At 36.6% G+C, this 27,379-nt stretch overlaps 1 protein-coding gene across 1 annotated transcript in view; it reads right to left on the bottom strand.

Moving 5' to 3' along the window:
• The window catches only part of LOC150076864 (TATA box-binding protein-associated factor RNA polymerase I subunit A-like), a 141,215-nt gene that overhangs the window by 2,290 nt on the left and 111,546 nt on the right, over positions 1–27,379 (bottom strand). Inside the window, exons 10-12 of the mRNA XM_090385705.1 lie at positions 24,063–24,129; positions 21,132–21,249; positions 16,594–16,763 (exon numbers count right to left, since the gene is read on the bottom strand). Of these exons, the coding sequence (XP_090241831.1) occupies positions 16,594–16,763; positions 21,132–21,249; positions 24,063–24,129 (355 nt within the window). The remainder of the gene's footprint in view (positions 1–16,593; positions 16,764–21,131; positions 21,250–24,062; positions 24,130–27,379) is intronic.

Here is a 27,379-nt window from a genome sequence, read left to right as displayed (position 1 = left end):
TCTGCTTGGAAATTTGCTCATATCCAGCCAGTTCTTAAAAAGGTGACAAATCCCTCCCATCCAATTATTGTCCCACTGCAATTACTTCTACTCTTTCTAAAGTAATGGAGAAATCAATTAATCGCCTACTCTTAAACTACCTAGAAACCTGTCTGATCAATAAACGCCAGTATGGATTCCGTCAGTGTCGATCCGCTGGTGACATTCTGGCTTATGTTACCCATTTATGGACAAATTCAACAGAAAAGTTCCGAGAAACACAAGCAGTTGCTCTTGACATCTCAAAGGCTTTGGATTGTGTTTGGCATAAGCCCCGGAGGCGACGCTGAGGCAATCTTTGACAAATCTTGCTTAGTTAGTGAGTGTGTCAACGCTTATCAACGCTCGTGCGAGTCACAAGTGTTGTGTTGTTCTGAGCCAAAACCAGTGTCCGAGCTCACACCTCCTCGTGGTCCGGGGTGGGCAGGCAGGGGTGATTTTCCCCTGCCTGGCGAAGTTGAGCTAAGACAAGGGGACGAGGTTCTTGTTTTGAGTTTCTCAAAAGGGGGTTTTAAATTTCCCCTTTTGAGGTGTTTTTGAGCATTTCTGTGCTCTTATTGTGAGTTTGAGTTGAGCTTTTACGCTCTTAAACTAAATTATTTGAGCATTTCCGTGCCCTACTTGGAATCAGTTTTGCTTTTGAACAAGGTTGCTCTAGATTACAAAACAGGCCTCTGGGACCTCCTCCTGTTTAACTTGGGCGGAGCTGTTTTTAGAGCACTCATTGAATAGTTTCTGAGTGATTTTAATATTCCATTTTGGCTTTGGATTAACGGCACCCTGTTTACTCATATTGCTTGGTGTAAATATTGTAAATAGTTTGCTGGTTGTCACTTTGATAATCAGATTTTAATTGTAAATAAATTGTTTTATATTTATATATAACATAATGTCTTCTTCAAGTGAAGAAAATCTTATTTCCATGGATGATAAGGATCTGCTGGCAGCCTCGGGTGAATTAACAGAAGAAGAAGTAGAAGTAATAAAGGAAAAAGTGTTGACAGAAGCACAAGAACTGACAGAATTAGAGTTATTTTGTGGGAAAACTTTGGTAAGAACACCTGTAAAGAAAAGATCATCATCTTTGCCAGATTCTCAACAGAACACGCAAAAAGAATCAAAGAAGAAAGAAAAAGTGAAGAAGGTGAGTGGTAATAAGACTGATAATGCAAGTAATGGTGAAAAAAGAAAGAAGAGAAAGCGAAAAGAAGATAGTGTGGGTGATAAATTGGATATAGAAGGATTTGATTATATTCGACAAGTAAGAAGTGAGTTGCATGCGTTTCTTTGGGACAGACAAACTAGAGTTCCAACAGCTGCAGTAGGAATGATTATGGAAAAATGGGACAAGTTGGAGAAAAAAGCTCAAGAAGTGCAATTGGAAAACATCTTGTTAAAGGATAGACTAAAACGAAAAGAAGTAAGACAGAGTGAGCAGACATATTCGTCGGTTGTGAAAAGTAACATAATTGATACGGTGCCAAAGGTAATGATAATAAAAGCTGCAACTGACAAGTATAAAACGAGTGAAGAAGTAAAATCAGATATATTGGAGCAAGTAAGACCCATGCTTTCAAGTATTAAAGTGCGTAATTTGAAGCCAATAAGAGACAGAGGTGTGTTAGTAGAGGCAGAGACGAGTGATGATCTTACCAAATTAAAGACTTGTTCAAAAATACAGGAATTGGGATTGAAATATGTTATTCCTAGGCCGATTTTCCCCAAAATAGTTGTGTTTGATGTGCAGCAAGATATAGCAAAAGATGATTTTTTGCAACAGCTATGGCTCAAGAATTTTAAAGAATTTGGAATTAGTGAACAGAAGTTTAAGGAAGGTGCTGAGTTTATGACTGTTAACATGAATAAAAACACTAAGTTAAATAACTGGATTGTTCAATTATCACCAAATTTATGGCAGGTTGTTAAAAGTAAGAATAGATTATTCATAGGATGGATGGCATACAAATTAAAGGAAGTGTTTTCTGTTACTCAATGTTTTAAGTGCTTAGCTTTTGGCCACGTCGCAAAGTATTGTAAGAGGGATGCTATGTGTGGTCGCTGTGCTGGAGCTCACTCATATAAGGACTGTCCTGATCGTGAGAAGAGTCCTATATGTTGTAATTGTAGAGGTAGAAATAGTGATACTGCTCATGCTGCTGTGGATAAGAAGTGCCCAGAATACAATAAAGCTATGGAAATTTACAAAAGGAAAATTGTTTATGGATAAAAAATTAAAGTTATTACAGTTAAATGCTCAAAAGGCAAAAGCTGTTTCATTACAAATTAATAAGTACATGGAAGAAGAGAATATTTCCGTGGCACTCCTGCAGGAGCCATACGTATTAAATAGTTGTGTTGTTGGATATCCAAAGTCTTATAAAGTTGTGTTTTGTGGGAAAAACCCTATGACGGCTGTGATAATTAAAGATTTTGATATAGTTGTAACGAAAGTTTTGGTATTGTGTAGTGAGAATTATGTATGTTGTGAAATACAAGGGAAATTTGGTAAATTGTATGTAGTTTCAGTTTATTGTCAGCCATCTGCAAATATTAAACAATATATAGAATATTTGGAAAAGGTTTATAGTATGATTGGCTCTTGTGGGGTTGTAATTGCTCTAGACTCAAATGCTACCTCTCCGCTTTGGGGAGGAGAAGTAACTGACGATAGAGGAATGTTGTTAGAGGAATGTGTAGTTGCCACGGGAATGGAAGTGTTAAATACACCTGGGCATGCACCAACTTATTCCACAGTGCATGGGCAGTCCCACATAGATCTTACCTTAGTAACAAATAGTATAGTGGGAAAGATTAAGAATTGGAAAGTTTGTGAGCAGTGCACCACTAGTGACCATAATGCCATCTCTTTTACTTATGATATGAATGATTTTGTAAGAGTAAGGTATGATGTGGATAGATATTTTGATAAAGTTGCGAGGTGGCCAAGATTCGATGATGTATTTTTAAGTAGAGTAAGAGAAATAGATTGGAATTGCCTTTCTTCCAATGATTATGTTGAACAACTTACGTTAATATTAAATGAAGCTTGTATTAAAAGTATGAAAAATAGGCAAGGTGTTATAAGACCTGTATTCTGGTGGACTCCAGAATTAACTGATAAAAGGAAACAGACATTTGTTAGCAGAAGAAAATTTCAGCAGGTGAGAAGGAATGGGAATAACGAGCTGTGTGAAATTTATAAAGAAATATATAAAAACAATAGAAGGGATTATGTGAGGTCTGTCAGCAGAACCAAACAGCAGATGTGGCAGAAGTATGTGAGTGAACAGGGTTCCAGAGATCCCTGGAAATCAATTTTTAGGCTTATTAACAACAAAAAGAATTTATCAAATATAATGTGTACGATAGGAAGTGGTTATGAACAGACCTTGACGTGGGAAGATTCTGTAAATAAGATCTTAGAGGAGCTCTTTCCAGAAGGTAGTGAGCATGGAAATTTATGGCAAAAGCAGGATCCGAGTAAATTAGTTTTGGAAGACAAATTGCAAATTCAAGACATAGATCAAGCAATGGACCAGGCAGGGGATGGCCGGTCACTGGGCCTTGACAAAATAGAAGTGTCAGTTATGAAAAGGACATATGGTATATTGCCAGAATTGTATCTAAATATGTACAATAAATGTCTGGAAGAGGGTGTATTTCCGGCTGGGTGGAAAAAGGCACGGATATCTCTTTTAATTAAAGATACAGATCGTATGTTAAATGAAGCAAGCTCATATCGACCTATTGCTTTACTTTCTGTGTTAGGAAAAACTTTTGAAAGAATATGTATTAATCGGCTTATAATGAAACCTAAATATAATGAAATGTCTTCTAGTTGTCAATATGGTTATAAAAAAGAGTTATCAACTGAGGATGCAATCTGTAAATTAATGCAGATGGTAGAAAGAAGTGATGAAAGATATGTGCTTGCTATCTTTGTGGATTTTAAAGGTGCCTTTGACCATCTTTGCTGGAGTAGTGTCCTCTCCAGAATTAGAGATATTAATAATACGAGTTTAAATATAGTCTTTGAAGATTATTTTTGTAATAGGAATGTGGTTGTTAAAACTGGATACAATCAGGTTGTTAAAGAAATAACAAGAGGATGTCCGCAAGGTTCGGTTATCGGTCCCTATGCCTGGAATATTGTGTTTGATGAGTATTTAAACATGGATTCTGATGCTGTAAAAATAGCGTATGCCGACGACTTGGTTATTTTAGTGAAGGGAAATGCAAGATCAGTAATTGAGAGTAGGGCTAATGAAGCTCTTGTGATCTTGCAAGAATGGACATTGAAGCATAGACTGCTGATATCAAAAGAGAAGACTGTTCAGATGTTGCTAAAGGGGAAACTAAGTATGAATAGAGTCCCATCTGTGAGGTTGATGGAGAGGCCTGTTCGGTATGCCCGAGTAGTAAAATATTTAGGTCTAAAATTAGAAGAAAGGCTCTTTTTTACCGAGCATGTCAAGTATTTAAAAGAGAAGATCTGTACATTATATGCCAAGCTTCGAAGAGTTATACGGAAAGATTGGGGTATTAAGGGAAGGGCATTAAATTTATTGTACGAATGTTTGTTTGTTCCCATAATATCTTATGGTGCTGGAGCTTGGGTTAATAAATTAAATAATGTTGTTATTCAAAAATACTTGATTCAAGCACAAAGATTTGCTTTGCTTGGTATTACAAGGGCATGCCGGACGGTGTCTTCAGACGCCTTGCAGGTATTAGCTGGAAAGATGCCAGCTTATTATGTAGTACTTGTTGCAGGACTCTCATATTTGACAAAAAGAAATATCAAGAAAACTGTACTTGGTGTGAGCACATGTCCAGATGCTAATAAAGAATATACAAAAGCAGATGTAAAATTAGAGAAGAAAAGATTTGTGAATGAAATTAAGATAAAATGGCAGGAATATTGGGATACATCAGAAAAAGGGCGGCAAACATATATGTTTCTGCCAAGAGTTGATATAGTTGATTTTAGAAATAAGAGCTGGTTACAATTTGGATTACAATCAACATTTTTGGTAACCGGACATGGATTGGCTCATAAACTATACCAACTAAGTCTGCATGATACTGGATTGTGCTCTTGCGGTGAAGAAGAGACATCTGAACATGTCATGATGTATTGCAGTCAATATGCAGATTTAAGGCATACTCTAGAACTATCTTTGGGCATTCTGGAGAAGGAGCTCCTCTATGTTATGTTTAATGACCGGCGTCTCTTTACTTATTTTAATAATTATGTAAATAGCGTATTTAAAAGAAGAGTAAGATTGCTGGATAGTAGAGGCACGCCTCCACGTGGCAGGGATGTCAACTCGGGCTATCAAGATCAATAAAGATGAAACTTGAGATTGATTTTCCTAGCACGAGGCTAAGTTGCCGAGCGTTATTGTTTTGTTAATTTCTTTCTTTATGGTTTATTGCGTTGCAAAATTTAATATAATAAAAAGGATTTCAGTATAGACTTTATTTCCCATTTTAGAACTAGCCACGGATGAGCCTCGGCTCAGGTAGTGGTTTCTATAATGGAGGTCAGAATGTGTTTGGCATAAAAGTCTTCTAAATAAGCTTCCATCCTATGACTACCAATTTTAAACACACACACCAACCGTTTATGACTGGTTGAATAATGAAATAAAACAAAATAAAATAATAGAAAAGACTGTAAAATAATATTTACAAAAAACTTTTAATCATTTACAAAAAACTAAACTATAACAAAAGTAAAATAAGTTAAAATGCATTAAAATATAAATATAAAAGCGATAAAAAGACGATAAAAAACACTAGAGCTTTCGGAGGTGTCTTCCTCCTTCCTCAGTAATAGTGAGACTTAAATGACACATCCTTAAATACCAGGTTCACGGCACACGTGGATGACCAGGCGCATACTCAGCATTCCTTTCACTTGTACCGGAACCGGAAGTGGACTGGACACGTGGAAAATTAAAACGTTTGTCTCTTGTCAAAACCACCGCCTCAAAAAGGGGGTGGTTTCGACAACGCTGTCATCCTTGACCGGGCGCATAGATTCTGGGACCGCAAGTGGCTGGAAAGTCTGTGGATTGGATCCTCTGGTAACAATAGTATAAACAAAGACAGGGAAGTTAGGCTTCACCCCCTTTTTGAGGGGTGGTTTTGACAAGAGACAAACGTTTTAATTTTCCACGTGTCCAGTCCACTTCCGGTTCCGGTACAAGTGAAAGGAATGCTGAGTATGCGCCTGGTCATCCACGTGTGCCGTGAACCTGGTATTTAAGGATGTGTCATTTAAGTCCACTATTACTGAGGAAGGAGGAAGACACCTCCGAAAGCTCTAGTGTTTTTTATCGTCTTTTTATCGCTTTTATATTTATATTTTAATGCATTTTAACTTATTTTACTTTTGTTATAGTTTAGTTTTTTGTAAATGATTAAAAGTTTTTTGTAAATATTATTTTACAGTCTTTTCTATTATTTTATTTTGTTTTATTTCATTATTCAACCAGTCATAAACGGTTGGTGTGTGTGTTTAAAATTGGTAGTATGAATAATCCCAACCTCAGAGGCCTTATTGCAGATATTCCATCCTATGGTTTGCCAGCTGTTTTTTGTAACTGACTATCCAGTTTTATCTCTGACCACTCACTGGTTAATGGTAGACGGCTCTCCATCTTCTAACTTCTCCACTAATGCAGGTGTTTATCAAGGTTCATTTCTTTCTCCCACACTTTTCCTCTTATATATTAATGACTTCCTTCCATTCACCGGAAATTGTATCCATAGTTTTGCTGATGATAGCACATTGCATTCTACCTTCCAGTTTGAGAAATCTTGCTCTGTTCAAACAGCTTCAACTTCTCAAACATCCACTACCATTCACTTAAATTCTGATCTCCAGGTATTTCTCCAGTGGGGCGAAGATAACTTAATTTCAATCCTTCTAAAACTCAGTCCTGTCTTATATCGTGCAAAAAGGATTCTTCTGCTCTTATTAGCATTAGCAAGTAAGCAAGCTTATATAGCATCAGCCAAAAAAAAAAAAAAAAAACCCTTATTTCACCCATCCACTCACTCCAAATGTTTGTCAAGTTCTGCCTTGAATCTATTTAAGGTATCAACTTCTACAACGACAGATGGAAGTGTGTTCCAGCAATTAACCACCCGCTGGCTAAAGGCCAACTTCCGCACATTTATCCTACAACTGTCTTTCCTCAATTTGAATTTATGCCCTCTCGTGATTATTCTGAGCAAGAGGAAGAATCCCATCAGCATTGAGCATGCTCAAACCATTCAAGGCTATATATACCTCAATCAGATCACTTCTCAGGTGCCTAGTCTCCAGACACTGTAATTTGCAAAACTTAAGCCTTTCTTTATAAGAGAGAAAACTTTTTGTTCCAACCCTTTGTTCCATTCACTAATCTTGTTGCCCTTCTCTGTACTCATTCCAACAGCTCTACATCCTTCTTAAAATGAGGCCTGCAGAATATACAGTACTCAAAGGTGTGGCCTGACCATTGCCTTATACAAGGGGATAATCACCTCCTTATGCCTGCTAGAAAAATTCCTATATATCATTGATAAGACACCATGAGCTACTCTCGCAGACCATCTGCACTGCTCAGAAAACTTCATATCTGCCTGCACAATTACCCCCAGGTCCTTTTCATTCTCTACCACTGTCAGTGTAGTACCACAGAGTTCATATGTTACTCTGGGGTTACTGCTTCCCATATGCAGCACTTTACATTTGTCAATATTAAACTTCATTTGCCACCTCTCAGACCATCTGCCCAACCTTTCCAGATCCTGCTGCAACAGCGTACTGTCATTAACAACCCTGCCAACCTTCGTATCGTCTGCAAACTTGGACATTAAGCCCGATATACCATCATCAATATGATTTATAAGTACAGAAAACAACAATGGACCTAACACTGAACCCTGAGGGACTCCACTAAGAACATTACTCCACGAAGAGCAGTGTCCATTGATTACCACTCTCTGTCTTCTCCCACTCAACCGTCCCTTTATCCATAGCAGCAATTTGCTTCCAATGCCACACTGCTCCAATTTGTGCAGTGTGGCATAATCTTTGTGACTTTGTATATGCTGATTACAATGTTTCTACAACTTGTGAAGTATTTCTGATGGACTTCATTTGGAATTGCTAATAGCTCCTCTTGTCATATTCGGAATAATTTCCTCAGATGTTGCAAATCTGTGATCTTTCGGGGTGGGGGGCTAGAGCTTTAAGCTTTAAAAACAAAAAAGAAAGGAAAAAAAATCACAGTCGCTTAATCCATTAAGTATGGCAGATGGGCTGCTACTCAAGAAATTCTTGAGTAGAAAGTGTCCAGTATGAAGGGGTTGTCGTGATGCAAGCTCCAATTCCCTAAAGTACACTTTTGCAGCCATTTTCACCAAACAGCATCACACATGTGCCATAGAACTATTTTATGCCGACCGGGCTAGCCAGGTGGGTAAAGTGCCTGCCTGGGAACCCAAAGGTTGTGGGTTCGAATCCTGCCTCGGGCTTGGATCAAAGTACTGCAAAAACCTTGGGAGGTGCATTATGGCCACAAAAGCCGATGCGCCAACAACTACCAAAAAAAAAAAAAAAAAAAAAAACCTATTTTATAGTATTCCTGGTCACTGTTAGACAATGCACATTGGGATATGTGCCAATGTCTTCTGCTTATCTGCAGTTTGTTTCTTCCATAATTACTTTCATAATAAAAGTAACAAATTGCAGGGACTATTATCTTTTATAGACCACTCAAAAAATAACCTGGAAAAAATGGTCCAGTCCTCTCAATGGAAAATTCCATCTTCTCCAAGGCCCAAAAATTGCAGAATTATCTTGAACAAATGTGAGGATCATGTTTATCTTACATTTCTGACTCAGAAGGCAATTTTTCCTGCATCGTCTAAGGCATGATAAAATGAATATCATAGGAACCATTTTCTGTAGTGAGGCAGTGGCAAAATATAGCATTAATGGGACATTTTTATGTAGTGGGCAGTGGGCTACATTTTTGTCTGGCCTTAATTCTGGCCTAAGAATCTTCACTTTAATCTTTCTTATGACAGAAATTATGACTCACAGATGCTGGATACAGTCACTTCCATATTAACACAGCCCTACTGAAGGTTAGTAAGCCAGTAAAGTAAGTTGTTGTTCCAGCTCTCCAAGTCCAAAGAAATTGTGAGCCATGCCACCTGCAACTGTAATTGTATGACCAGACAAATGGCCTTTCAGGAAAGGTGATGCTATACAGTTTTGGAAAAAAAATGGGGTTATTCTGGAGTTAGATGAAGTGGACAACTGTCAACAGTACTTCATACTGTAATTTGCTTGAAATCAGGACCAAACATTGAGGGTTAATATCAAGAGAGGAGGGGGAATTTATTTACAGCATGATAACACCTCTTTTCATGATGCCTGTACAAATGGCACCATTCAAGATCTGCATTTAGAAACATTGCCACACACTGTTTATATCCCTGCCTTTGTTTCAAGTAACTATAATCTTTTATGGACTACTCAAAGAGGTGTTACAGAGAAAGACCTTTCACTACAAGTGGCTCCAGCAAGCAAAACAATTGTATAACACTAAAGAGATATAGGTATACAATCATTAGTTTCACAAAGGATGACATATATTGAAAGAGGACACCGTATTAAAAAATGAGATTCCTTATTAGCATTAGTAGAGGCATACGATGCAAGAAAGCAAGCTTATGCAGCATCAGCCAAAAAAAAAAAAAGAAAGAAAAAAGAAACTGCTCCGATTTCACCCCTCCGTTCGTTCCAAATACCTGTCCAGCTCAGCCTTAATTTTATTTAGGCTATCAACTTCCACAACAAAAGATGGAAGTCTGTTCCACCAAACTACCCACTGGCTAAAGGCAAATTTCCGCACATCTATCCTACCTCTGTCTTTCCTCAATTTGAATTTATTATTCTGAGTAAGAGGAAGAATCCCATCAGCATTGAGCATGCTCAAACCATTCAAGACTCTATACACCTCAATCAGATTACCTCGCAGGTGCCTAGTCTCCAAACACTGTAATCTGCAAAACTTAAGCCTTTCTTCGTAAGAGCACCCCTTTGTTCCATTCACTAATCTTGTTGCCCTTCTCTGTTCTCATTCCAACAGCTCTACATCCTTTTTAAAATGAGGTTCCAGACTTGTATACAGTATTCAAGGTGTGGCCTGACCATCACCTTATACAAGGGGATAATCACCTCCTTATTCTTGCTACAAAAATTCCTGTATATCACTGAAAAGACAGCATGAGCTACTCTTGCAGACTGTCTGCACTGCTGAGAAAACTTTATATTACCCCCAAGTCCTTTTCGTTCTCTTCCACTGTCAGTGTATTACCACAGAGTTGATATGTTATTTTGGGGTTACTGCTTCCCCATTGACAAATTTAGTGCTGTTTAACATTGACAAAAGCAGTGCTGTGCATTTGTCAATGTTAAACTTCAGTTGCCACTTCTCAGCCCAACTTTTCTAGATCCCATTGAAGTAGCATACTGTCATTAACAACCCTGCCAACCTTCGTATCGTCTGCAAACTTGGACATTAAGCCCGATATACCATCATCAATATCATTTATAAATACAGAAAACAACAATGGACCTAACACTGAACCCTGAGGGACTCCACTAAGAACATTACTCCACGAAGAGCAGTGTCCATTGATTACCACTCTCTGTCTTCTCCCACTCAACCATCCCTTTATCCATAGCAGCAATTTGCCTCCAATGCCGCACTGCTCCAATTTTTGCAGCAGTCTTCTATGTGCAACAGAATCAAAAGCCTTTCTAAGATCAAAATATATGATATCAAAGTTATTCACTGCATTCAGTTGCTTTGTGACCACATCATAGTATCCAATCAAATTGGTCAGACAAGACTTCCCTTTAACAAACCCATGCTGTGTCCGAGAAATAAATAGTCTTGTCTAGATGATACTGCAGTGCTTCTTTCACCAGTGTGTCCATTAATTTTCCTGGAACAGAAGATAAACTAAGCGATCTATAATTACTTGTGTTTCCCTCGATCCTCCTTTGTGAATTGGGGTCATATTTGCACATCTCCAGTCCATGGGTACCTCCCTTGAGTCCAAAGAAGCTCTTATGGATATGGCTAAGGGTTTGCTTATTTCCTTTGCTGTGTCCTTTAATATAACTGGATAGATCCTATCCACCCTGAGTGCCTTTTTTATGTTTATCTTCAACAATTTACTCTCAGTTATTACAAAACCATCTAGCTCACTGCCAGAGTATAGTTCACCTCTGGCATTCTCTTCCCTGAATAACTCCTCATGTGTGAATGTAGATGCAAAATACTCATTTAGTTTGTTAGCCACCTGAGCAGGATCATCAACAGTTGAACCATCGATATGCAGTGGACCAATCTGATTCATCCCCTTCCTTCTAGAGTTTACATACGTAAAGAACTCTTTGCTGTTTTTCTTTGCATCCTTTGCCAAAGATTTCTCATAATCTGCCTTTGCCTGCCTACCCTCCTTTGTGACTTGGTTACCTTCTAGAGTTTACATACGTAAAGAACTCTTTGCTGTTTTTCTTTGCAACCTTTGCCAAAGATTTCTCATAATCTGCCTTTGCCTGCCTACCCTCCTTTGTGACTTGGTTACAGACCAGCTTATATCTATCGTAGTTTCCATGTCACCCATTAATTTATGTATCCATGCATTTTTCTTCTCTGCGACATGTCTCATTAGTTCATCTGACATCCATTTAGGTCTGAACTTTGAACAATATTTCTTAGTTGGTATGTAAAGCCTAGTAGCTTCCAAGATAAATTTTTGAATGCTACTCATTTTGAATTTGCTGTTGGTAACATCATCAGTTGGTCTCACTGTATAGAATTTAAATACTGTCTCAGACCACCGTAGTTGCCTTTATGAAAGCAAAAACCCTTCCCTTTACCGCTAATAGTAGTTACCTCTTTGAGTAAATCCCACTTTAGCACACTATGATCACTGCCACCTAGTGGTTCATTTACCTGCAGATTCTTAATGCATGAAGAATCACTACTGATAATCAAATCAAGAGTATTACTCCTTCTAGTTGCCTCCTGAACATGTTGATGTAGAAAACAATCATCCGATAAATCCACAAAAGCCTTGCTAGTGTGTGACCAACCCACAAATTCCAATCAATATCTGGAAAATTAAAATCACCCATTATAAGACTCTCTGATTTACTGGCACACTCTATTTCCCTGTACAGTTTTTTATTATACTCATCAGAGTCATTAGGCCTATAACACACTCCTACTCTCAATTTTGATTTCCCAGTACTTATGTCACACCAAACTGACTTGACACTGCACTGTCCAGCGATGTTGACTAGCTGCACTTCCTTGGATTTTATGTGTTTCTTAACTAATAGCATAAACCCTTCTCCCTTCCTATCCTGTCCTGTCTATCCTTCCTGTACACATTGTACTCCCCAAATTCCAGTTCTCCATTCCTTATATCTGTGTGACACCACATCTCTGATATCCCAGCAATATCTGCCATTGATATTTTGACCAACACCTCAAATTAATCAAATTTATTTACCAAACTCCTAGCATTGGTGTAGACACAAGTATACATGCACCTGTTCCTTTCTTGGTTAACCAGCACAACCCATGTGTTTCCTTGTACCGCCATGACAACCAACAGTCTGTGAAATCCCCTGCATCTTGTTTTTCAGGCTGCTGCTCATTCCAATAGAAGCAGTGAAAGAATCACTATCACTTCTGCCAGCGGTTACTGTTAATCTATTAGTCCGTGTATCCCCCACCCAAGCTAGCAGTTTTCCGACCCACCTAACACTGCCTCGATAGCATCAGCAAATATTCTTGCACTCTTTCTATTTAAGTGTATCCCATCCCTGTAGAAGCAGTCTCTCCTGTTAACAAGCACAGACCATGCTGAGAAAAATTCTACCTCTCGAGCCTTGCACAATCTCTCCAGGGCCAAATTGATTGACAAAGCTTTCATCATATACTCCCTCCTATCGTGTCTGGGCAGAATTGTAGACACTTTCAAATTCAACCCTAATTCACAGCTTTTTTTGAACAGATTTTTACTAAGAATTATTATTTTCATTTGAACTAACAAGACTTTTGTAGATTTATTGGATGATTGTTTTCTACAGCAGCATGTTCGAGAGGCAACCAGAGGGAGTAATACTTTTGATCTGATTATCAGCAGTCATTCTTCATGCATTAAGAATCTGCAGATAAAGGAAACATGATGTAGTAGTGATCACATTGTACTGATGTGGGATTTACTGAAAGATGTAACTACCATCATGGGTAAAGGGAAGGGTTTTTGCTTTCGTAAAGGTGATTACAGTGGTCTCAGAGATTTTTTAAATTCTATGCAGTGGGACCAACTGATGATGTTACCAACAGCAAATTCTAAATGGGAAGAAGCATTCAAGGAATTAATCTTGGAAGCCACTAAGCTTTTCATACCAACTAAGAAATACTGTTCAAGGTTTAAGCCCAAATGAATGTCAGATGAACTAATGAGGCTCGTGGCAGAGAAGGAAAAATATAAATTGTCAGTAAACACAGATGTCTATGGTAGATATAAGATCGTCTGTATGTAATCAAGTCACAAAGGATGTCAGGCAAGCAAAGGCAAATTACGAGAAATCTATGGCAAAGGATGTAAAGACTTCTTTACTTATGTAAATTCTTGAAGGAAGGGAATCAGTCAGATTGGTCCATTTGACTCCAACAACAGGGTCCACATCAACGTTTCGATTGCTGATGAACCTGCTGAAGTAGCTGACAAACAGAATGAGTACTTTGCATCTACATTCACACATGAAGAAGCCTGTAGGGAAGTAGAGGCCAGAAGCTTATCAAACTTTTGCAAGGAGCTAAATGATTTTGTAATTACTGAGAGCAAAGTGGAGGAGAAATTGAACATAAGAAAGGCACCTGTGGTAGATGGGATCTATCCAGTTATTATAAAGGAGGCAGTAAAGGAAGTAAGCAAATCTTTAACCATAATTATGAGAGCATCCTTGGATTCAAGGTAGGTCCCCATGGACTGGAGATATACATATGTATCCCCAATTCACAAAGGGGGAATCAAAGGGTGGCATGAGTAATTACAGACCTGTTAGTTTAACTTCTGTTCCAGGAAAAATAATGGAGTCACTGGTTAAAGAAGCAATGCAGGATTATCTAGACAAGACTGCAGTTATAGTTCAGACATAGCATGGCTTTGTTAAGGGGGAGTCTTGTCTGAAAAATCTGACTGGATACTATGATATGGTCACAAAGCAACTGGATACAAAAAATAATTTTGATATCATATACTTGGATTTTAGGAAAGATTTTGATACTGTTGCACATGGAAGACTATACAAATTGGAGCAGTATGGCATTAAAGGCAAGTTGCTACAATAGATAAAAGGATGGTTGAGTGGGAGAAGACAGAGAGCAGTAACCAATGGATACTGCTCTTCGTGGACTAATGTTATTAGTGGTGTCCCCCAGGGTTCGGTGTTGGGCCCATTGTTGTTTTCTGTATTTATCAATGATATTGATGAAAGTACATCAGTGTTAATGTCTAAGTTTGCAGACGATACGAAAGTTGGCAGGGTTGTTAATGACAATAATGATAGTACACTACTGCAACAGGATCCAGAAAAGTTGAGCAGATGGGCTGAGAGGTGGCAACTGAAGTTTAACATTGACAAATATAAAGTACTGCATATGGGTAGCAGTAACCCCAGAGTAACGTACCAACTGGGTGGTACTATACTCAGGACCTGAAATAATTGTGCAGACAAATATGAAGTTTTCTGAGCAGTCTAGACAGGCTGCAAGAGTAGCTCATAGTGTCATGTCAATGATACACAGGAATCTGCTGGTGATTTCCCCATTGAATTTGTTCAGCGGTCTTGCCACACCCGCTGCATGTGTGCTTGCAGTCTCCTCTTCTCCATTTTTTGTTTGGTTGTTGGTTAGATTCAGCAGTGCAAAGGTGATTGCATAGTCTGCACTGCAGTGCAGGCTGTGCAAAGTTGGGTTATCTTTGTGGCTGTAATGTCAGGTAACAAGATAAGGTAATGGTAATTAATCACTTGTTAACCATTTCTTGTATATTCAAAAAATTTTGTATAGTTATTGAATTAATAGCATCTGTTTTGTTTGCTGATTAATTCTGTTAATCTTCTTTTCCAATGAATAATTTTTTTTACTTCAAAGCTAAAGTACCATCTCCTTTTCTCATTTTATATATAGTTTCCCTAATTTCCTTAATTTAAATTTCATTAAACTAGCACTATAACTATACAGCCAAATTTTAGAACTCAGGAATGTTCAAATTTTTAATATTAATTAGCTTTCAAATGGAAGAAGTTGTAAAGTGGGGGGGGGGGACTTTTTAATGAGAATTCTGACATTATTCTTTAGTGTAAGTCAGGCTACATTAATTATACTTAGACAGAAATTTAATAATAATCCAGAATGTAGATAATTTAATTTAATTTACTGCTACTTCCTGTAATATTTAGGCTAATAAAATTAAATCAGTGTCAAGAAACTGAATATTATTATATAGCTTATCCAAACCTAATGGTGTGTACATCATTAGTGTTTGGCTAAGCTCTAATAAGAAAGACTCATATGTGAAACATTTCTGAATTTGAATTTTAAAGAAAAACAAGTAATTTATTTAAATTCTCCCATTCCTGCCTCAGGAAAGAATGTGTTAATTTAGTTACTGCTTTCATATCTCAAGTCAAGTCATATCTATCATATCTTATATAAGTATACAAGATATGATAGTCAAGCTATCATCCTTGTATACTTATACAAATTAGCTGCTATTAAATACTGTTAATGCACAATTGGTTCACAAATACAAAAACGAAGTACCATCTGATAATGTTTGATTTAATGAACAATCTGTAGGACATTAAGTGGGTAAGGTTGCTTTTAGAAATAAAGAAATAAACTTTCTTTACTTATAAAATGGAAATATACTATTTCCCCATAGAAGTGTTCGATATCTGATGCATTTGGAGAAAACAACACTCACAGAAAAGAAATTAATCTTGAGATAAGGTGCATGTTTTGAAAAGTATTATTAAAGAAAAATAATTAGAATCAACAATTTACAATTGAAAATCACATAAAAGCTGCTGTAAGCACATGCTGGACATATGATAAACATGCTAAATAGGAGTACAGCTGCCTAATAGCAGCAGTAAACTTGCCAGAAAATTGGAAAAGTGTGCATATCTTGTCTAGGATACATTTGCAAATTAAAATAAACACACAGAAATCAATAAATTTATACTATTTGACATATAATCTTCTTTTAAGAGTCTTTTATGTTAATAAATTTTCATTATTTGATAATCACACATTAAGAAACTTGCTGAACATTAAACAGCAGTACATAATCCTGTTAAATTTCAACTGACAAGTAATTAATTTTACTTATTCTATTCAAGAAAATTATACCATAAAGACCAAGACAAATGTAAAAACATACCAGTATAATGTATCTTTAGCACACCCAGAACTTTCACTTTCTCTAAGGCTAGTTTGCCATCTTCCTTACTTTCTAGTTTTGCTCTTGTGGGATCAAACTGGTACTTTAGCCAAAAGGCTGCTCGATCCTTCCACAAGTACTTCATTACATTTACTTGTGTAGGGACTGGACTTAAAAAAATAATAAATAAAATAATGACACTTGAATGAGAGTATAATAAATTCCTTAATAATGTCAGATATTTAATTAGCTTCAATGTTATTTATTATTGTTTTACTTTGTGTATACATTAGATAATTATAGAATGTCAACAAAATTGCAATGCTGGCTATATTGGAAGTACTACAACAAAATTTGGTTCCACTAAAACTTCTGATACAAGGCATATTATCACTATAACAGTTTCAGAACAGGACAATCCAGTACCGAGCTCACATTACACGTGCATTCCCACAACCCCCCCCTAGTCGATTCAGCCATTACCACAGTAAAACTAAAAACCAGTTACAAAATTCTCCAATAGAAGCCCTCATCATAGAATGATTCCATCACTATTCTAAATTAAACATTATAAATGCAAAACTACCCTCCAACCTTTCCCTGGTTTGGAATCTCACACATTTGAGATTTCTGCATGTCGCAAATTGCATCACGGGAACATAAAATTTTCTTTAAAATACAGCACGTGTTCTCTCTCCACTAAATTTTGTCAACTGAAGACGTTTTAACAAAACAAAATCTGTTTTACATATTTTAGAGTTCTTAATTAATTAATTCTCCATGACAACCAGGGATGGAGTTGTGCACTTCTGCTTCCTTGCACATATTTTAATTCCGTTTTCAATTAATTTATTCCCATCCTGTAAATTAATCTACTTAACTTTAAATTACCCAAACCCAAAAATTTAGTCATTTATTCACCCAAATAACAACTGCAGATCATCCAAGGTGAGTACCGTAAATTAAGCTTTTGCTATTGAAATTTAATTTACTTTGTGTATACTTATTAACTGTGAAAACATATAGACTTGCTGGCCAAAAAAATTAGAATCTTTATTCATATCTAGAAGGGCCACCTTTTATTTGAATTACAGCTGCAGCTCGTATACATTGTGGCATGAATTCCACTAGGTGTCTCAGGAAGTCTAGACCCAGATTTGAATATTCTTCTATCAAGATACAGCCACTCCCTGATTAACATAAGGGTTGCATTCTGTGGAACGCTACGCAAGTCAGAGTTTCCCTAAATAAGCAATTAGGGAACTTCTGCACTCGCAACTATGCGCACTGAATTTGATGGAAGCAAAAAAGAAATGTTCGACAAACATATAAATAGAATTATTCAATTTTTTTCTCAGGCACAGGAAAAATTACAAAAAGTGTACAGAATTACAAAAATTATAAAATTACAAAAAGAGAGAGGAGACAGGCATAACATCAGCAAGTTTTATCTTTTGAGCATCATTGCCAGAATTAACTCTCCAGCTGATAAGCATACCGCTGCAGAAGTTGAGGGCTGTGGAGATTTAGAAGGGGTTTTTTCACAACACATCACAAAATTTCCTTGCATACTGTTTTGGAAACCGGCATGATGCTTGAACCTATTAAACTACCCAATAATTCCAGTTATCGGAATTATTGCAAATGCAATAAGATTGAGTTTACTACCCATTTATAATTATATGCACTAACAGAAAAGCCCAATCAATTGGAAAGTACAAATTGTTTTTATTGTTGTATGGAAGTGATCTCCAGAAATGTATTTTAGAAAAATATCAAAAAGGCATTCAAAATTGATTCTTATAATGGAACATATGATAACGATGAAAGTGTAGTGCAATTTCCATTATAAAAATGATCTTTTAGAGAGATAAACAGCTTAGTTATATAGTGAAAATTTCAACTTCCGAGGTCTTGGAATGAATTACCAAAAAAAAAAAAAAAACGGTGTGCTATTGGGTTCACATTATGATATTTTCACGATACCTCCATTTATTCCTATGGGATGCAAAATACATTTCTATGATTTTTTAAAGTTTGCACCAGCCGGCAAAAACTTACGTAAAGTCGAATTACGTCACATATTACGTAAGTCGGAGAATGGCTGTATTTGTTGGCTGATGTATTGTGGTCAGTAGAAAACAAGCTGACCTGCTGCTTCCAACATATCCCAGATATTCTCAATTGGATTCAGATCTGGGGAATTAGGAGACAGGGTAGATGTTGGAAATCTTGGGAATGTTTCTTGAATCATTCAGATGCAATTTTTGCATGGTGGATAGTTGTGTTGCAGTCTTGAAAGAATCCATTGCAATCCAGGTGAAAATAAAGTACTGCAGAGTAAAGTTCATACCAACAGAATATACCCCATATCATGATACCACCTCTAGCATGATATGGGGTATATCATGACACCAGACTATCATTGGGTGGCTGAATGTATAGATTCATGAGGTTCACAGCATACTTTCACCCTATCATTGGCACAAAAAAAAATGTCAACTGAGACTTGTCACACCATATGATCTTGTTCCACAGTCCATTTTTGGTGGTGGTGGTGGTGGCAGCACTATTCCAATCAAATCATTTGATTTTTTGCAAAACGAAGTGGCTTTTGTATAGGCACATGACTACTAAATCCCAGATTGTTTAACTCCTGCCACATAGTTTGGTAGGAAATGTATCTTGCTTTGCCTAAATTGAATTTTCCAGTCATCTGCTGCATACTGGACCTTCTATTCTGATGCACAATTCACTTTAAAATCAGGTAGTCTTGTTTCTTGAAGCACCAAGAGCAAAACTACAGGAATTTCTGCTGCATATTTTCCTTTACTTTTAGAGCTGCTTCTCCATAAGATTGTTGCATTTGATTCCTTTTGTTTTTCTCATTTTTGGTTCCTGCAAAATGTGCTCCAACAATAACACCTTTTGGATCAGCTGAGAAGCCTCAGTAAAGTGTACGGTATTTATCTGATACCAAGAACTTGTGATCATACCATGTGACAACTTAAATTTGCGTACCATATGGCACTAACTATCTGTTGATGCCAATTGTAAAAGTTTTTCTAATTTTGCTAGTGAGTACATATTCCATTTATACTATTCTTTTTTTGTCTAAAATCAATTTCTTGCAAAAAAAAGTTGGGTAACCTACTTACATATTGATCTGTAAGTAGGCTTTAGCTTTCATAATTATGTTTGGTATTTATATAGGGTGATTCACTACCAGTGCGACAAACTTGCAGGAGGTGTAGGGGGCACAAAGACGAATCGGAATCACATAGCATTGCAGGGTCCGAAATGCCTTCGTCGTGCGGTAGAGGACGTTGAACAGGAGGTCGCGTGAACAGCAATCCCACTGGAAGTCAGCATTTGCAAACCGGTTCCCTAGGCAGTAGGATGGACGAGTATTCAAACGTTGAACTGGCCGACATGCACCTTGCATATGGAGCTGCGGACTGTAACGGGCACACCACTCTGCGCTTGTACCAGGAACGTTTCCCGCACGGGCGTGCTCCTCCCTACAATTTTCGCATGTGTGTACAGAAGGTTATGTGAGACTGGTTGTTCCACAAGAGGTACCATGAATTAATTACCTTGCAGAAGGCAATCCGAGTACGAGTACTCGAGCGATAGGCCAATGATTGGGTATTTCCCAATCCACTGTATGGAGGATACTGTCAACAAACCAAATGAGTTCATACCATCTGCAACGCGTCCAATCATTGGAGCCTGCAGATTATCCACTCTGGAGGACTTTTGCTACTTGGTTCCTTCAACAGAAACGGTTCGCGAATGCTGACTTCCAGCGGGATTGCTGTTCATGCGACCTCTCGTTCAACGTCCTCTACCGCATGACAAAGGCATTTCGGACCCTGCAATGCTATGTGATTCCGATTCGTCTTTGTGCCCCCTACACCTGCTGCAAGTTTGTCGCACTGGTAGTGAATCACCCTGTATATGTATCTAAGAAATTCAGTCACTTAATGAAAACAGTCATTAACCCTCTAGCAAGAACTCTATTGTATCCTAGCAACCAAAAAATCTTGCAAATTAAAATGTTCCTCAAGTATGGTCTTCAGCTTTGATCTGCATCATTGATTATTCTTTAATTGGAGAAGTATAGCCATAAAAAAAAAAACTTCACATGTTTCACAAAAAATAACACCCATGTTAATTTCCCACAGAGGTTTCTTCTAAAATTTTGCCTACTTCAGTGCCTTCAAGTTTAGATGTAATGCAGTCAGGAATTTTTATTTATTTTTTTATTTTTAAATAACAATACTTTTACTAAAGGTACTATTTGTTCTTATTACCTAATATAGTGTCAGAATTAAGATATAATAATATAATAAAATTTTAGAGTGCACTATTTCTTGCCTTCCCCCCCAAAATAATGATTGATGACCTTGTATAACTTGTCTGTGGATTTAACTTTTTTGACACACTCACTAAAAGATTAACTGCTTTTCAGAGATATTCATAATTTTTACCTAAAAATAACACATTATCACTTATAGTAAAAACTGTAAACTTACTATTGCAATATCTTCATCAATATCTTTGCTAAACTCTTCCATGCATCAATGTTATTAAGATTGGCATCATAGTCCAGAAAGGCAAACAGTAGTGGCAGAGATTTCTCTACACTGTACTCTGAAATAATCCAATAATATAAATTTCCAAATAATTTATACAGAATATAATATCATATTTATCTAATCAAAGGTAATTAAGATATTCTAATAATTTTATATAATATTATTTTACCCATTTCTTACTTTAGCACAATTTCATATCCCATCTTAGAAGTTTGTCTATCTATTTATCCAAATCTAAAGATATTTTTGAATTAATTTAAAATGCAAATAACAGTAATTAAACCACATGAACTGTAGTTATTAAGTGAATTTCATTGTGCACAAAGTATTACATTAAATAAACTCCTACACAACAGAAATGCTCAATAATTGGTAGTTTCTTTATTCTACATTAGATCCTATCATTAGGCCTAATCATGAAAGATAAGTGGTTACTAACCTGTATAGGATAAAAGACTATAATAGTCTTTTTAGACGGAGAATGTAATTGAATGTAGCATAACAGAAGACAGGGAATATTTTAATAATCGAAGAAACAAGCCTGTTGTCTTCATCAGAAAGCAGGTTTCTTCTATTGTTACCTGCACTGAACAGCAAATAATGTATTAAGTCTAGACAAGCAGCCAAGCTTGTTTAGACTTAATACATTATTTGCTTTCCAATGCTTTCACTTGATAGCCAAACTATCAAGTGAAAGCATAACAAAGATAACATTAGATAACAAATTTTCAAGGAGGTAAGGCACTGTTTATCTGAATTTCTTGGTATTTCTTTATAAATTTGGATAATTCTGATCAAAATATGACCTTAGTTTTTATAATATTCAATATTTTATAAAATATTGAATATTAAATATTTTAAATGTATGCATTTTACATACTTTTCTTTTAGAATCGTTTGCATAATTGTACTAGCAAGGTTCAACTGCTTATGATTTCATAGTTTCACAATCCACTACAAGTGTTTGAAAAATATATTTCTTTATATGCAGAAGTGGAAGCAAAACAGAGTCAGCATCATGTGTCATATACGTTAGCTCCTGTCATAAGTAATTTTCCTTTTTTTTTTTTTTTTTTTAAATCAGTGATTTTAAGGATGAACTACTAATCATAGATACTAGATCGTATGTATAGCTTAGCTTAATTTTCAGCACTCACCTCATAGTAATCCGCTTAGCTGGTGGAGGGTTTTACCACATACATAGTGGTTATAGGATTCTAATACTTTACAGGGATTATGGATTTAAAATTAAGTTATGGGCTATAAAAATTTTTAAGAAAGGAAAGTGCACCTTCCATGGTTGCCTAATTAAATTAAATTAAATGAAGAGAAAAAAATAAAGGAAAATATAAGCTAATAATTGCGCACGAGCGACTTTCGAGTTTCCTCGTCTTCAGTTAGCTATAGTGGAGGGGGGGGGAAGAGAGCGCGCTTGTGTTATATATGGGTTGGGTTCCCGAAATGCATTTCAGTGCACGTGGAAACTTAATACGTGCTAAATTCCAAATGGGGGAGAAATTGGTGGGAATCTTTTTGTTTAACACGTTGAGTGATTTTATAGCCCATAACTTAATTTTAAACCCATAATCCCTGTAAAGTATTAGAATCCTATAACCACTATGTATGTGGTAAAACCCTCCACCAGCTAAGTGCATTACTATGAGGTGAGTGCTGAAAATTAAGCTAAGCTATACATACGATCTAGTTATTACATTACAGCACATAAGGACTCCTTAAAAAATCAAGAGTTAATCATAGATACTTAAAAATTAGCAACGAGAAACAGATGCTTAGTAACATCAGAAGTATATCCTACAAAGTATGGGTTGTATTGAGCACTTCTATTGTGTGGATTAGAAATTAACTTGTGATAATAATGAAATTTGACATAGATTAAACTGATGTAAGGCGAGAACTAGTTCCTAGCATGGACCATTACTGGTATGACAACAATTCTAAGCTTAAAGGTACAAGTATCCTGGAAAGAGCAAGCTTCTTTTGTTTTATGCTAATCATTCACATGCAAGTGTTACAAGACTCTCTCTCTTGTCGGGTGACTGAACTTAGATTTTATGGCTTATACAAGCAATGGAAATTGAGTAATATAAGAATTTGTCATCGGAGATTGAAATGGTGACACTGCTTTAGTGTTGTGCATTTGATTCCCTTCTTGGTGATTCCAGTCTTCTGAACTAACGCAATACTTATGAGAACTTGTTCTTGATGCAGTATTTAGTCTTAATACATAGATTAAGACTGAACTTGGCTTTAACATGTTGATTTGTATTCCCTGGGATGAGAGTGACTGAGAAGTCATAGAACTGATATTCTGGAGCTCACAGTATTGATATTATTCTTGAACTGAGGATAGCATCACTGAATATGGTAAGACTCAGTGGCTTAAGTACATTGCTTACTCTCGAATTTTGAATCAGTCAGTTGGACATTTTTGTCTACTTCTGAACAGATGTACCTCATTCTTTGTAAGAAACTGTAAATCTGTATCTGTAATACTGTATGTATGATATTATAAATATATGGTTAAATAAAATTTTTGATATAAATTAAATTATGTAGCAAAGCTCCTTCACCTGTAACTAACCTTGAACTTTTATTCAAATATATATGTATATTTTAATATCAAATTTACATCAAAATACCTTCTTCTGCTCAGAGGTAAGTTATGAACTGTCTATATTTCAATTTTATTTATGCAAATTCTGAAACAACAACAAATCTGCCCTACTTTAGATGGCCACAATTCAATATCTTAGAGAAAACTGTTTATTATTTTTATTTTGCGTAAATTTCTTCCTTCCTAAATTTACAACTGAAGTGGAATTTAATAACTTATTAAAAAGTACTTACTATCATCCACCAATAATTCAACTAGGTCTAAAGCTCTTGGATCAGATTCAGACAGTTTGACCAATTCCTAAAAATAAAAAAATAAAAACATAATATAAATAAAAAAACAAGTAAAATATAAAAGGTTAAAATTAAGTTAAGATATCTTAATAATGTGAAAGAGCTAAGGGTGACAGCAATACTGGTGCACTTACAAGTCAGCAGTGAACCTTATGTTCTTGGAGAGTAGAACATTATATTCTTCTATGCATGTACACTTGCAATTGACAGTAAAATGCTAAAGACAGTGTTCAGAGTGTTAAAAATAAAGCAAGAGAGGATAAGGATGCAGCGTGAATGAAGCTGAGTGCATTTCTCAGCTGTAGGCAAAGAACAGAGAAAAAGGGGAAGCATGAGGAAAGAATGGGTCATATCCTCTATTGGGACCAGCTCATTGGAACTGACGAAACAACTAAAATGAAGAGAAAAAAAAGAAGAAAAAAAAAAAAAACATGTACAGCTCAGCTTTACCATTTATGGCTTTGACGTTTGCAATTTGAACATTTACAGAAAAATGACTGGGATTTTATCTGATATACTCATATCAAGCACTTAATCATTTCGTTGAATTTAATTCTTTTTTCCACTCATAGGATCTTAACCTTGCTGATCACAAAAATAACAGTTTTGTAGATACAGCATTTTGGAACAAGGTACCAAAATTCCAGTAACATGATGTCAAAAAAGAGAAAAAAAAAATTTCATTGAACATGTCATTAAGAAGTTTCAAATCAGTTTGTGATGATGATGTATAAAATGAGCATATGTTATGAAACACAGAAAAACTGTAATGTGGCCATATACACTCGTGATCCCCGAATTATGACCACTTACCTAAATTGGGCCTTCATTTGCATGGATAACAGCCACTATTCATCTAGGCATTGACTCCACTAGATGTCTGAAGATGGCAGGGATCTGCAGCCATGCTGCCTGCAAGGTTTCCCACAGTGTCAGAATAGATGACAGTTGCATGCCCATATTCCTCACCTACTGTTCCAAAATATCCCACAGGTGTTCAATTTGATTGAGGTCAGGCGATTTGGAGGCCAATCAAGATGGGTGATATCTTCACCATGTTCCTCAAACCAATCGCACATAGTGTGTGCATGATGACATGATGCATTATCATCTTGGAAGATCTCATTTCTTCCAAGGGAAGAATTTTTGTTTTCATAAAGATGACTACAGTGGTCTCAGATAGTTTTTAAATTCTATACAGTGGGATCAACTGATGATGTTAAAAACAATGAATCCTAAATGAATTAATTTTGGAAGCTACTAGGCTTTTCATGCCAACTAAGAAATACTGTTCAAGATTTAGACCTAAATAGATGTCAGATGAAGTGATGAGGCTCGTGGCAGAGAAGAAAAATGGGTGGGATGCATATAAATTATCAAGTGACATAGAAGCCTATGGCAGATATAAGCTAGTCTGTAATCAAGTCACAAAAGTGGTTAGGCAAGAGAAGGCTGATTATGAGACATCCTTGGCAAAGCATGCAAAGAAAAACAGACTTCTTTACTTTGTAAACTCTAGAAGGAAGAGGGATGAATCAGATTGGTCCAATTGATGTTGGTGGTTTGACTGTTGATAATCGTGCTCAGATAGCTGACAAACAATGAGCATTTTGCATCTACATATACATATGAGGAATATTGTAAGGAAGGAGAGGATAGAAGTTTACTAAACTCTAACAGGGAGCTAAATGATTTTGTAATAACGGAGAGCAAAGTGGAGAGAAACTGTTGAAGTTAAATATAAAAAAGGTACCTAAGGCAGATGGAATCTATCCAGTTATATTGAAGGAGGCAGCGAGGGAAGTAAGCAAATCTTCAACGATAATTATGAGAGCATCCTTAGATTCAGTGGAGGTCCCCACGGACTGGACATTAACATTAGTTGAGGGATATGATGCAAGAAAGCAAGCTCATACAGCATCGCCCAAAAAAAAAAAAAAACTCCTCCACATTTCACCAATACAGTCGCTCCAAATGTTTGTCTATTCTGGCCTTAAATTTATTTAAGCTATCAACTTCCACAACAACAGATGGAAGTCTGTTACGGCAATTAACTACCCACTGGCTAAGGAAAATTTCCACACATCTATTTTACAAATGTCTTTCCTTAATTTGAATCTATGCCCCCTCAGGTTCTTAATTGAGAAAGTGGAAGTATCCCGTCAGCATTGAGCCTGCTTAAACCATTCAAGGCTTTATACACCTCGCAAATGCTGCAACTTGTAGAACTTAAGCCTTTCTTCGTAAGCGCAGCCCTTTGTTCCTCTCACCAATCTTGTTGCCCTTCTCTGTACTCGTTCTAGCAACTCTACACCCTTCCTAAAATGAGGCCTCCAGACCTGTACAGTACTCAAGGTGTGGTCTGACCACTGCCTTATACAAAGGGATAATCACCTATTTGCCTCTGCTAGCAAAATTCCTATATATCATTGACAAAAATCTATGACCTGCTCTGGCAGCCCATCTGCACTGCTCAGAGAACTTCATATCTGGCTGCACGATTACCCCCCAGGTATTTTTCATTTTCCACTTCCTTGAGTGTAATACCACACAGTTGGTACATTTCTCTTCAGTTACTGTTACCCATATACAGTACTTTGCATTTTTCAATGTTAAACTGCAGTTGTTACTTCTCAGCCCATCGGCCTAACTTTTCTAGATCCTGTTACAGTAGCATACTAGCTTTAATGTTAATAATAACCCTGCCAACCTTTGTATCATCTGCAAATTTAGACATTAAGCCTGATATACCTTCATCAATATCACTGATAAATACATAAAACAATGGGCCCAGCACCAAACCCTGGGGCACTCCGCTAATAACATTAGTCCACATAGAGCATTGTCCATTTATTACCACCCTCTGCTGTCTCCCACTCAAACATCCCTTTATGCATTGCAGTAACTTGCCCTTAATGCCATAATTTGTATAGCAGTCTTCCATGTGCAACAGTATCAAAGGCTTTCCTGAAATCCAAGTATATAATATCAAAATTATTTTTTGCATCTATTTCCTTTGTGACCACATCATAGTATCCAATCAAATTGGTCTGACAAGACTTCCCTTTAACAAACCCATGCTGTGTCTGAACTATTACTGCTGTCTTGTCTAGGTGATCCTGTATCACCTCTTTAACTAGTGACTCCATTATTTTCCCTGGAACAGAAGTTAAACTAACAGGTCTATAATTATTTGTGTCACCCTTTGAACCCCCTTTGTGAATTGAGGATACATTTGCACATCTCCAGTCCACAGG

This window comes from Mastigoproctus giganteus, chromosome 12 (genome assembly GCF_048544385.1).
Source record: "Mastigoproctus giganteus isolate SK-2022 chromosome 12, ASM4854438v1, whole genome shotgun sequence".
Taxonomy (NCBI): domain Eukaryota; kingdom Metazoa; phylum Arthropoda; class Arachnida; order Uropygi; family Thelyphonidae; genus Mastigoproctus; species Mastigoproctus giganteus.
This window is presented reverse-complemented; position numbering and strand designations above follow the sequence as displayed.